The sequence below is a fragment of the Dysidea avara genome, chromosome 15 (assembly GCF_963678975.1).
Source record: "Dysidea avara chromosome 15, odDysAvar1.4, whole genome shotgun sequence".
NCBI lineage: Eukaryota > Metazoa > Porifera > Demospongiae > Dictyoceratida > Dysideidae > Dysidea > Dysidea avara.
The window spans coordinates 13448656-13462365 of record NC_089286.1 but is presented as its reverse complement, the minus strand read 5'-3'; the positions used below and the strand labels follow the sequence as shown (position 1 = coordinate 13462365).

At 36.9% G+C, this 13710-nt stretch overlaps 1 protein-coding gene and 1 long non-coding RNA gene across 2 annotated transcripts; both read left to right on the top strand.

Annotated features, from left to right (window-relative positions):
• Positions 1 to 2149: 2149 nt before the first annotated feature.
• Positions 2150 to 5995, top strand: LOC136246022 (uncharacterized). Its single transcript, XR_010696212.1, has 4 exons — positions 2150 to 2417; positions 3039 to 3104; positions 4379 to 4505; positions 5795 to 5995. It is a non-coding gene; the product is annotated as an uncharacterized lncRNA (long non-coding RNA).
• Positions 5996 to 7075: 1080 nt separating this feature from the next.
• LOC136245672 (zinc finger MYM-type protein 1-like) lies at positions 7076 to 9974 on the top strand. The gene has a single exon (XM_066037161.1). The coding sequence runs from the start codon at positions 7130 to 7132 to the stop codon at positions 9746 to 9748; it is 2619 nt and encodes an 872-aa protein (XP_065893233.1). The 5' UTR covers positions 7076 to 7129; the 3' UTR covers positions 9749 to 9974.
• The last annotated feature ends 3736 nt before the right edge of the window (positions 9975 to 13710 follow it).

The following is a 13710-nucleotide window of genomic DNA, read 5'->3' as shown; positions in this document are numbered from 1 at the left end:
TGTGTGTCTGTGTCTGTGTGTGTGCCATGTGTGTGTGTGCCATGTGTGTGTGCCATGTGTGTGTGTGTGTGTGCCATGTGTGAATGTGCCATGTGTGTGTGTGTGTGCCATGTGTGTGTGCCATGTGTGTGTGTGTGTGTGTGTGTGCGCCATATGTATGTGTGTGCCATATTTGTGTGTGTGTGTGCGCCATATGTATGTGTGTGCCATATTTGTGTGTGTGTGTGCGTGTGTGTGCACCGCGTGCGCGCATGTGTGTGTGCGCAGTGTGTGCACGCATGTGTGTGTGTGTGTGTAGTTGTCACTGCTTGAAGTTTCTTAGTTTACTAGAGTGGTATATATCCCCAGTATATGGAACAGGTAATTATTTTATTTTAGTAGTTTTTCAGTAAACCCACATTCACTGATGTTTTACTGAGAGTTTAAAACCTAGTAAAACAATATGTTCCATATACTTAAATTTACTGATATTTTACTATCAATACAACTGGGTACAACTACAGCAAAGCAGCTTAACAAATTAGTAAACTAAGAATCTTCGAGCAGTGTGTGTGTGTGTGTTTGTGTTCTAAATATAGCATGAGATGAGCAGCTCTCCTATTAGGTTATATGGGTGTTGTGATGACTGATAAATAGCAACTGGGGCCCTGCTAGGCTACCAGAAATTGCGTATCCTTTGGGGGATGTCCCTCTTATACATGAATGAAGCAGACTTAGAGCTTTGTGAAAAGAATTTTTATAAGAAAATGCATTAGGCAAACCATAAAACAGTTAAGAAGATAGTGCTGAGCATTGTTTGTAGTTTAAAGCGGTTTGTTCAGGATACACTTCCTTAGCAACCTAGCTATGTGGTAATTAATGAATTATGAAATACATGGAATTGCAATAACATACTGTATGCATTAACAATACAAAACCATAGCAAATCTGTAACACCATAATTTTGAAAATAGTATACCTTAGGTGAGTTTACTTGACATCTGGTTTCAGAGGTAGCACAACAACATGGTTGAAATGGTTTTTAGCCTTGTAGGCAAGTCTAAAGGTCAGGCAAACTTGATTATTGTTTCTCATCCTGCCACACTCCTTTTTACCCACTGCCTCTAATTTCATTATTGCTGTTATCAATCACGTACACACATATATATGTTATGCTAAGAAGGCTGACTATCATTTTAATAGCACAGCATGGCGCAAATGTCACTTGCACCTCAGAAACAGTGGTAAAATGTAACTAGTTCTTAAAAGGCTTTAGCTAACCCTTTACTTGATTTGGAGTATTTTCTTTAATAATGAAAAATGACCTCCCCCTCATGAATTTTTGTGGATGAGAAACAAGTAATCAAGTTTGCCTGGCCTAAGCTGCTGAAAATAACTTTTTAAAAATTGGGGGGATAGTTGCAGCATATTGATTGGCATTGTTATGTTGAGTTTATAGTATAAATTTTAGGCTGTTTTCAACCTTCAAATTGCAAATGAAAATCCTGCAACTTCTGGGAGTTGCATACCCTGATATTCTACTTTATATTATATCCAAGCAACAACAGTTCCCTACTTAGCCCCCTGTAGGTCAGGTCTAGAATTGCCACTGGCTACTATATATTACACTAACAGAATTTCTAAGCTGCACCGATAACTATGTGCTAACAATGAAAGAATCAATAAAATTCACAAGGGCTCTGAATGATATTGTAAGGCAGAAAACTTTCTAGTTGTGTTGCTGTTTGAATAATCATTATTAATTTATATTGAACAAAATGAATATATAGTGTACTGACTGTAAACAGTTTGCATAAATACATCCCTTTCTCAGCCACATACATAAATATGAAGTAGGTATAAGAGTGTTTAATGATCACAGCAAATGTATTAATGTAGTTCATTTATTGTTCAGACTACAGTTGTGGACCATCCTTTTTGACATTCATCATAATAATTATATAGTCAAACATAGCTATCTGTCAATGTGTTATGTTGCAATACACAGAAACTTGTTGCTGAAATATAACAGTTTTGTTGATGCACAATCTTTGTGCCATGATATATATGTATATATATGTGTGTATGTGTGTGTATATATATGTTAACAAATGTTCTGACAATTACTGTAGATCAGGAGGAGGTTGTCCTTGTCCCTGCAGAACAGGAGGAGGTTGTCCCTGTCCCTATAGACCAGGAGGAGGTTGTCCCTGTCCCTGTAGACCAGGAGGAGATTGTCCCTTTTCCCGTAGAACAGGAGGAGGTTGTCCCTGTCCCCGTAGAACAGGAGGAGGTTGTCCCTGTCCCTGTAGACAAGGAGGAGATCATCTCTGCAAGACAGAATGAAGATATCTATTTACAGCAAGAAGTGGTACCAATGGAGCTGGCTCCTGTACGACAACAAAGTGTAGTTTGCATGAGTAGCATCATCAGACATGGTTAGTGAAGTGCATTATTGAGTTAAATTTTATGCATGCTTATGATGTTCCTTATTATAGCAATTATTTTAAGCATGATTATTACTGGTACACATCTCAGGGGTACCAACAAACATTCAGGAAGTAAGCAGTTTGTTTATCAGAGTTTGTGGCTATAGGTGCTTTATTTAGTAAAGACGTTTATTCAGTAAGACACAGGTCTCTTACCACAATAAAATATCTGTATATACTATTTAAATTTCAAAGCATTTCTAGATGTTTTGTTTTCTAGAGTCATTCACTATATTAACTGAATGCGTGTGTGTAGCTGCCCCTAAATAATAGGCTGTTTTTAGCACACATGAAATAACACATTACATCTCAATGTTAGGCATTCCATAACTGAATTAATTTACAAGATCAGTGAAAAGAGTAACATGGAGAGGACATGTTCATAGTACAATGAAATTAAATATGTAATTTGGCAAAATAAATGCATTGGTATATGTGGTGATATCAAATTAAATTTCAGTTGTAAGCCACCATTTACCTTGAAGTCACAAGCAGCTCATGTACCCGTGAATCATCTGTTCACAAATAACTTGGGTTTAATTATATGTATTTGTGTAATTAAAATTACAGGAAATACTTCACATCTAGACAATAATCTACTAATATCTGAAATAGATAAAAGAAATGTATCATTAGGTACGTAAATTGCAAACAGTTATGTATTGTTGCACACAGCTAGGAACATGGCATGCAGATGTACAAATTTATGTAGGTTGCCTATATACACTGAAACCTCAATAATATGGCCACTTACAATAAATGGCCCCATAAGTGGCCTTAAAACTGACTTCTTTTTTGTATGAGTTCACAGGTATAGCTACTTGGTGATGGCAAATTGAACTAAAGCATTTCCAGTTTATAATTGAAATTCTATATATTAGGGCTGGGGGATAGTATGTGCATATCAGCATATCGGAATATTGGGATAGTATCACTATCAGTATCACCAATATCGCTTGAAAATTTACTATCGGACAGTAATTAACAAGTAAAATACGGAGAAATATCTGCAAAATACTTTAAAATAATAACTTTTTGGAACAAGAATCAGTCTAAAAGGCTGTTTAATATCTTATGCAAAATACAAGCATGGGTACATCCCTTCTTACAACTATCTTTGAACTTTATCAATAGACCAAACTGAGATAAGGATTTCTTTCCTTACTTTGCCCTTTTTTCTGTTACACCTTATTAGCTATAAGTCATGAAGTCTAAGTCCTTGAAATTAGGTTAGGTAATCCTAAGGATGCAGATTTAGCCTCCTTTGTTAGACACCTAAACCCTACTTGTACACCATAATTATATTATTGTTGTAAGAAGTGTGATTGTACAATAAACACAGTAATGCACAATGCACCATTTTACACAATATGTATTGTGGGTTTAGGTTTTTATACTTTATTGCTATGGCCATAAGATGTAATTCTTGTGGGGTTTACCAAGCAAAGTATCCCATGGGAAGTCATATTATATATTAGTCACTTCATCAAGGCTAGTGGCAGGTAAATAGTTTACGAGATTAGACTGCAGCTAGCTATATAAACACCAATCACAGCAGCAATGTAGCTGGAATACAACAGCATAGCGATTACAGTATTTGTGAACAATGGTGGTAATGATAACATTTGTAGAACAGTTTAATGGTCCACAGTTATCTACTGTAGTTGTCACTGTACACTATAATACCCTGTAGGTGAAGGTTAGTAATAATAATGTGAAAGATTATGTGAAAATGTCACAAAATTGTTGAATTTTGGTATCTATTTTTAAAAAATTGTGGGAAGCTTGTGAACTATACTGGATAATAGTGTGAATAATGTTAAATAAAGAAAATCGCTACAGGGGTTTATATAGTTTAGAAATACAAATTATTTTAATTGTGTTACTATAAAATTGTTTGTAATTTTCAGGTTTGAAACCACCAATTCCTCTCAAAAAAAGGGCGACCAAAAGGGCACACCAAAACTGTTATAGGGCTTCCAACCAAGAGAATAGCTGATCATTCTAATCCTCTTATCCGATCAGATAAAGTAAAAGGTATAATACCTGCCATTACACAATAGTACACTTAGTGACAATAATACTATGGTTTATTGCAAATTGTGTGGAAATTATCACTTTAAATGTTCATGATGCTCATGTACAAAAGGCACCAAAAGGAAGGCTGGAATTTTCTGCTAACTGACTGATTGACTGACTGACTGATGCCTTCAAACTGGTGTATCTCAATAATGGGTATGGCTATGGGCTTGATTTTCACTGTTATAGGTTGCTTCAGTTCAACTGGTGCACTTTGACTTCACAGTGAATCACCCTTGTTTTCATATTAATAACAGAGACACTTCTCATAATTGATGTTATTTGGGCTGCTTATTTAAACAAAAATGATACCCTTTTTCTTTTGATGTAGCATACATAACTCATCACAGTCATAATCATGTTACAATATGTACATGTAAGCAAGAGTTCATAATATATATACTAAGGAGAGTATCCTACTCTCATATACCCCTGTAGAAAGGCGTATCGTGAAGTTATGACGTAACGACAAGATGTTGTGGTTTGTGACGTACATAAGTCATAAAAGTGCAAGAATCGTTAGCACCGTTTCACACTTGCGACGCTCAGGATAGCCGTATTCGCGAATGGCCTAGTAAGAAACGCCTACGAAGCGGTCTTAACCCATCAAGGAACGATTGTAGTTGGGTGAGAAACGCTTAGAGCTGGAGTTAATTTGGTTGCTAGTGACGTTGGTAGGCACGCGTTCAATCGATACCATGTTCAACTAATGACATCATTAGTTATACAAAGAAAAACGGGCGAACTCAGAAGTGTTACATCATAACTTCACGACGCGCCTTTCTACAGGGGTATATGAGAGTAGGATACTCTCCTTAGTATATATATATTATGAACTCTTGATGTAAGTAAGCAGGAAAAATCCAAATTCTATTAGAGATCACAAAGAAAAATAAAAGTAGTGAAACAAGCAAATGCCTACACCTGCTGATGTACTAGCAGATATTTGATCTCTAATGCAGCCAGGCTGACAGATAGGTATACATGCAGGCCAAAGTTTGGACATCAGCAATTCAATAAATTTGAGTACTGTATCATTTCTTGACATTGGAAACACAATGACATTATGGTGCTTTTTGCCCTGTGATGTTTCTAAAAGGATTTCATGGGTGAAATTTTAGGGGCATGCAGCATTTTAGAATGGATCCTACAACAGCATTACTGTACTCCTTGACAGGGCTATTTACTGACCTAGCTGTTCAATAGTTGTAACTGTAATAACTGTGTATTACTTTTGTTACACACAGCTCAGAAGACTAGAAGTAAATCATTGGTGGAGCAGCCTTGTAAAAAAAGAAAGTTAAAGAAATAGATGACATTGTAGTGCTGTGATTATAGCTGTGTGTTTTATTTTTGCCATTTATTCCTGTCTGGAAACAATGCATATAAATAATTTTACGAAAGTGGATCTTATGTACAATTGTTTTTTTGCCAGAGAATATTGGCATCTATAAAGGTAGAACACATACATAGGGGAGTCAGCATAGTGGCTGGTTATAAGATGGTACAGGGGTAATTGCTATTAAGAGTACACCAGAAGAATAATAATTTGCAAGCCTAATCAGAAGTGTATAAATTTTAAATAGGTGAGGCAGATCTAGGGACCCGCCGATTATGCTGGCATAATTTTGAGCATAATAGGTACCTAAAAGCATTGAGCATAATGCCAGCATAATAGGTTAAATATTTGTACGATAGTGTAAACTCTTGCTGGAAAAATGACAATTGCAAAATAAGATCGATATACTCTAATAGAGCAGTCAGTAACTCTAATAGAACAATCATCAAACTGACTGTTCTATTAGAGTATATCGATCTTGTCTCTTACATGCAGGCATGCAGCAAGAATTTATTATTTGTGTTCCAGCCACTCATTTTTTATCTTTCTATATAGTGTTAAACTAGTATTAAAGCATATGAACTAAGGCATGAACATTGAGCGTAATCGAGCATAATAGGTAAATATTGAGCATTAATTTAAGCATAATAGGTGAATTTTTGAGCAGTGCAGCATAGCATAATAGGTAAAATTATGAGCATAATCAGATCTAGACCTTGCAGTGGTTATGTTTGACCATGAAATGATACACATACTCTAGTGTGTGAAACACACTCAGCATAAAAAGCATGCTCCAGCTAGGGGGTCTTGGGGGCATGAAATGTCTGAAAATTAGGTGCTGCAAGTTTGAATCTTAAGGTAATTTTTAAGTCATACTTTTCAGCAATTACAAAGAATGCACATAGTATCATGATTATGCTGTTTTTCAGGCCTATATATTTCAGGTTACGTTATTCAAGTTATCATAAAGGATTTATTACAGTGAAACCTCAGTTAACTGGACCCCACTTAACCAGACTAATCCAGATTCTCAGTTAACCGAACTATGGAAATGAATGCTCTATTAGAGTGGTGACTGTTCTATTACGGTAAATGATAATAATGATATTTTTATGTTATTAATTTTATACACAGTCAGGGGCGTAGGAGCCACAGGTGCGCCGGGTGCTGGTGCACCCCTTTGATTTTAGCACATATCACGTGATCGTACATCACGTGATTCTTTTTGTATTGTACCCGAGTAATGGACAAGTGTCAGAGACGTATCGTCGAGTTTGTGGCAAGCAAGAAGAAAGCTGCTAGCACAGGTGCTAGGCCGAACAGCACAACCCAAGTTATAATCATCGATGATTCCGATCGAGATTCCGATAGTCAAGAAATGGATACAATTGAAGCGACCACGTTTTCATCCGTTTCCGCTGATGTTCCGGTTCGACAGTTAGACGAAGATTCGGATGAAGACGTTGAAAATGAAGAGGAAATACAGCTGATCCCACAGGTTAGTGCTGTTACACAACAATCACGCGAACAATTAAGCGAAGAAACGGTGTCTCAAGTGGACTCTCCAAGTAGTAATCTTGTAGGCACGCCGGAAATTAGTATTAGTGTAGCAAGGAACACAGCTTCTGACAGTGCCACTGTTTGTAGCACATCAGATGGCTGTGGTTGTGTTGGTTGTAGTGATTTAACTAGGCCAAACCAGCCATTGGATGTGTCCAAATCAAAATGTATGCAATCACATCTTAGCAAAGAAAGGCAGCTAGGGCAGAAGAAACAATACAATAGATCCATACAAACATCCTGGTATAATAAATACCCTTGGATTACTGTCTGCACCGGTCGGTATAAAATATACTGTAGGATCTGTTGCTTAGCAAAGCAACACGGACTATTGTCAACTTCAGTGCTTAAAAATTCATCATTTATCGGTGATGGATTTGGTAATTGGAACAAAGCCCTTGAAAGATTTCACATGCATGAAAATAGTGATATGCATCGTGAAGCAGTAGAGCGGCTTCAGTTGAGGGAGTCTAGTATCCACATTGGCTGTATACTAGACACCAGAGCTGCTCCTGAGCAAGAATTTCACAGGAGCATGCTTCTAAAGTTGTTACGGGCAATCAAATTTTTAGGAAAACAGGGTTTGGCTATTAGGGGTCACAATGAAAATGCAGAGGCTTTTCAAGGTAATCTGTACCAACTTCTCCTGTTACAAGCAGAAGATTGCCCAGGCATGAACGAATGGCTGAGACAACGTGAGTACATTTCACCAACAATTGTAGATGAGCTAATAAAATCAATGGGGAAAAGCATTCTCAGAGACATCATAAGTGAAGTCAGTAGTGCCCCATGGTATGCTATAATTGCTGACGAAGCCACTGATGTTTCAGGTACTGAGCAAGTATCTGTATCAGTTCGTTGGGTTAATAATTGCTATGAAGTTCATGAAGACCTCTTGGGCTTGAAAGAACTCCCTAATACTAAAGCCGTGACCATCCACCATGAAATCAAAGATGTGCTGATGAGATGTTCGTTGTCTATTTCTCAGTGTAGAGGGCAGGCTTACGATGGAGCTAGCAACATGAGCGGCATAAGGAATGGGGCCCAGGCACTATTCAAACAAGAAGAACCTAAAGCTCTTTATGTTCATTGCTTAGCACACAGTTTAAATCTATGTGTACAAGATGTTTCTAAAAAGTGCAAGCTTCTCCGAAACACCCTGGATTTTATTTATAACTTGGTCCAGCTTATAAAATTTTCTCCTAAAAGGCTAAACCTTTTTGAAACTTTAAAAAGCGATGTGACAGTGAACACAGGTGAAACACTGCCTTCATTGAGGACTCTCTGTCCAACTCGATGGACTGTGAGACATGGGGCTATAGCGAGTGTTTTAAAGAATTACAAAGTATTGTTAACTGCTCTTGATACCATACAGGAAGGGCATGATGAATATGCTGCAAAGGCAAGCGGGCTGTTAAATCGGATGGAGCAGTTTGATACTTTTTTTGGCTTAAAACTGGCTCACCAGATATTTGCTCCAGCTGAGCAGTGCTCCACCAATATTCAAGCAGTTAACATTACTGTTCAAGAAGCAATGAAGGCTGCCAATGTGCTTATTTCTCATCTTCGTTCAATACGAAATGAAAGCACATTTAATTGTTTTTATGAACGTGTCATCCATGAGTCACAGTCTCTGACTGCAGAACCCAAGTTGCCTAGAATCCACAAATTGCCTAGAAGGCTGGACCATGGGTCTTCTGCACCTCATCAACACTCGTGTACAAGAGACATGTATCGACAAACTTACTATGAGGCCATTGATACAGTATCAGAAGAAGTTAAAAGGCGATTTGATCAATCAGATATCCAATTGATCCGAGATATAGAGACCCTGTTGCTAACATGTGCTAATGGTACTGGTACAGACTCGTTGTCTCAGGCTTTAGTTAGGTTTCTTGAAGGAGATGTAGATGTCGAGCATTTGAAAGTTCAGTTGCGCATGCTGCCTGATGCGATAAAAACTGCACTCAATGGTACCATCAAAAGAGTCACCAATGTTAGAACTATAGCAGATGCCATGATGCAATCAGAAATTTATCAAAATATGCTCTGTGAAGTTAATAAAGTTCTTTTGCTATATTTCACATTTCCTGTGACTACTTCCACTGCTGAAAGATCATTTTCAAGTCTCCGTAGAATTAAAACTTACTTGCGGAATACGATTAGTGCCTGTAAATTGAACAACCTGTTGCTTATGCATGTTCACCAGCATAGAACTGATAAATTAGATTTAGTTTCAATTGCGAGGGAATTTATATCTGTCAACTCCAGAAGAATGAACTATTTTGGCAAAACAATGTAACAAACTATTTTGGTAAAACAATGTAACACTCTATTCATAATATGTAGCTACTTAGTTTTATTGTGTGTATTAACTTTCCTTTACAGCATGCATTCTCAATGCTCATGTACATAATGCCATTATACCAGTAGCTATACTACATATATATATCAAGTCAGTATTAATTCCATTGATTTTATGTTGTAACATGTTCAGTTTAATCTAATTACATGAATTTTATGCAGTATTTTTGCTATAATGTCGTCAGCGTCTGGGGGGCTGCGCCCCCCAGACCCCCTGCGGGTGAGTCGCCTCCAGCCTCAGCACCCTTGCCCTCAAAATCTTCCTACACCCCTGACAGTTTCAAAATCTTCCTACACCCCTGACAGTTTCAGAGATACAGATTTTTCATACTTATTGACCACCCCTGGTTTCAAGGTGCTCAGTTCCACTGTAATCTACTCTCTCTAAAAATATAGAGTAGTCATTTGGAACTTCCTTTTTGGTTGTAGTGACTCAACATTACCAATGTCATCATAGCTAACACATGTAAGCACGCACAAAATATTAACTCAATATACAGGTTCAAAAATTTTACAATCTGCCAACTGTAACAGTATTAATTTACTGTTGTTGTTACAAAACAGTGCCCTGCTATTGATGGCATGGGAAACTCCAAGAATTTCGTAATTGATAGGTTCTTTTTGTGATGGCAGGTCCTAACTTAAATTATGTATAGAAAGATTAATCAATGTAATCACACTTATATTATTTATTTATTATTGCTATACTATAGCACAAAAAACAATAGAGTGTAAGGGGTATGCTTCCTGGGTAAAAGTTTTGTAATTTGAGGTTGAATTCTAGAGTGATCTCAGTAGTTTGTTATCAAAAACCTAGATATATGTTATTTATCAGGAACCTCTATAAAGAAACTGGAACCTCTGGAATGTCTGGAACCCTGGAACCTCTGGAACCCTGGAACCCTGGAACCTTGGAACCTCTCGAACAATGGAACCCTGGAACGTCTGGAACCTCTGGAACCCTGGAACCTCTGGAACCATGGAACCTCTGGAACCTCTGGAACCCTGGAACCTCTGGAACCTCTGGAACCTCTGGAACCCTGGAACCTCTGGAACCTCTGGAACCTCTGGAACCTTTGGAACCTCTGGAACCTGTTGAACTCTACTACATAATACACTTTATAGTAAAATTCTGTAGGCAGTTTAGCAACTTTGATTTCTGAAACATCCTACAACTATTGTAGTGTTCATTCTTGACATGATAGTAATGACATTTGCAGTACTCCAAAACATTTGACGTGTTCTCTTATATTCCATAGCTATTTTGTTACAATGTCTTCTCGAGTAATTTTGGAGCAATTCTTAGAGCCAGCATCTTTTTTCCATGCAATCATTAATTCCTGTTATGGTCATGCTGGTGATAATATTTACCAGAGGATCAATTTTCCATGCAGTGACTAATTTTCGTATATTCATTCCATAGCTATTTTATTAGAATATTCTTTGCAGCTTTACTCAAGTGATTATAAAATTTGCAAGTTGTTTCCGAGCAATTCTGGAACAATTTTCTTCATTGCACGTGTTCATTCCTGGTAGATTTCTCTGAAAATATTCTTCATTCAATGATCTGTTCTCCTAGATAAACATATTGTTAGAATGTCCTTTCCAGTTTTACATATGGATGACTCCTCACAATCAGTGATCTCTTTATTCCATTGCTAACGTGGAGGGGGTTACTAAAACACTCCAAAACAATCCTGAGTGCATGTTCTCCTATATTCCATAGCTATTCAAATATCCTGCAACTATTTTAGTCATTTCGTGTGTTTATTCTTGACGTGATGGTAGTGATATTTGCTATGCAGTACTTCAAAACATTTGACGAATTCTCATAGCTATTTCGTTAGAATGTCTTTTGCAGATTCACTTGAGTAATTTTGGAGCAATTCTTAGATCTAGCATCTTTATTCCATGCATTCACTGTTTGCTGATATGGTCACGATGTTGATGATGTTTGCTGGAGGATCAATTTTCCATGCAGTGACTAATTCTCCTATATTCATTCCATAGTTATTTTATTAGAATATTCTTTGCAGCTTTATTCAAGTAATTATAAAATTTGCAAGTTATTTCCAAGCAGTTCTGGAGCAATTTTATTCATTCTACGTGTTCATTCCTGGTAGATTTCTCTGAAAGTATTCTCCATGAGTGATCTGTTCTAGATATACGTATTGTAAGAATGTCCTTTGAATTTTACATATGGATGACTCCTCACAATATTTACAAGTGAGTTGTACTGTAATGTAGATATCCAACGCCTTATGTTCTATGTGCTCCATAACTATTGTTACTTTATTTGCATACCATTTTGTTGCAGATTCATTCAAGCAGTTGTCAAGCTGACAACTCAACTCCCAGTAGTGAATGGAAGTGTTATGGAACTGTTCTTTTTATTCCATTGCTAACATGGAGGGGATTTACTACTGGAACACTACAAAACAATCCTGTGTGCATGTTCTATATTCCGTAGCTATTTTGTTAGAATATCTTTAGCAACTTCACTCAAAATATAAATTGCAAGTCTTTTCTGTGAAGTGTCTGGAACTGTTTAAGCCATTTCTTGTGTTCATTCTTGACAATGATATTTGTCAGTGCAATACTCCAAAAAGTTTTGATGTGATCTCCTACAGCTGTAAAGTAATTTTGGAGCAATTCTTGGAGCCAGTATCTTTATTACATGTATGCCATTCCTGATATCCAAAACAGATCTCCGAAATATTCTCCATGTAGTGATCTGTTCTCCTAGATATATGTATTGTTAGAATGTCCTTTGAATTTTACATACGGATGAATGACTACTCACAATATTTACAAGTGCATTGTGATGTAGATATCGAACACCTTATGTTCTATGTATTCCGTAACTATTGTTACTTTATTTGCATACCATAGTTCTCAAACTTACAACTCAATTCCAATATGGAACCGTTCTCTTCATCTCCTGAGTACATGGTGGTGTGGATCACTCTACAACAGTCGCCCATGCAGCAACCTATCCATGCATTTAATTATTGTATTACTGTCCTTTACAATTTTAACTGTGAATGACTTCTGAAAGTAGGTGATCTACAGTCAGATGGAGTCCTACTAACGACATGCAGAAGAATAGTACAATTAAGAGTATAGTCAATAATATACTGAATGTTTCATGGCTATTATTTGTAAATGTGTGCATGTCTTTCTTCTCTTGTAATATCACTATACAGTAATGTATCATCATCATATTTATTTCTGCCTGTTCCTAGATGTTGTGACTACCTTTTGAAGTTCATAGTATTGTTAATTGATGCAGGAATCTACTTTAAAAAATTAACAAACATGATTAAAAACATTTATGATTTTAATTACATTGCAATTATAATTCCATTGGTCTTCCGCCTACGTAATTATGGCTAGATACACGCTATGGTGAAGAGAAAAGGTGCTGAAAATTGCATGGTGATAGTTACAAGGGTGTCAAAGTTATAAAGCATCGAAATAAGGTGTGTAATTTTGGAGTTGAGGATTGTGCAATACTTGGGAGATTAAGGGTTAAAATGAAACAAATTATTGTGTACCGCCTACCTTGAGTCCGATTGACAATTTTCACGGTGTGATACGTGTAGAGCAACTCTCTGCGAGTTAAATGATGCCATAAGAATTCCAATTCACAGAAATTTTGGTGCGTCAAAATGACCTAAACCGACCCAGTGTAGCAACTTTCCCTATACATTTTGTATTGGGTGATTTGGGGTCATGTAATATATGGCATAATAACCCGTGATACATGATAGATACATCAGATTCACGGCTAGATTTTGAAAGAGCAGTGAATGGCGATTTATAGTATAAGGTTTTCAGCAGAAATATCACCCGTCATTTCAAGGTTGAAAATCACTTTCTTGTTCTATGGCAAAATGA

What these genes read in the sequence shown, in the direction of transcription:
- LOC136245672 (XM_066037161.1), top strand. Translation starts at nt 7,130, where the DNA reads ATGGACAAGTGTCAGAGACGTATCGTCGAGTTTGTGGCAAGCAAGAAG.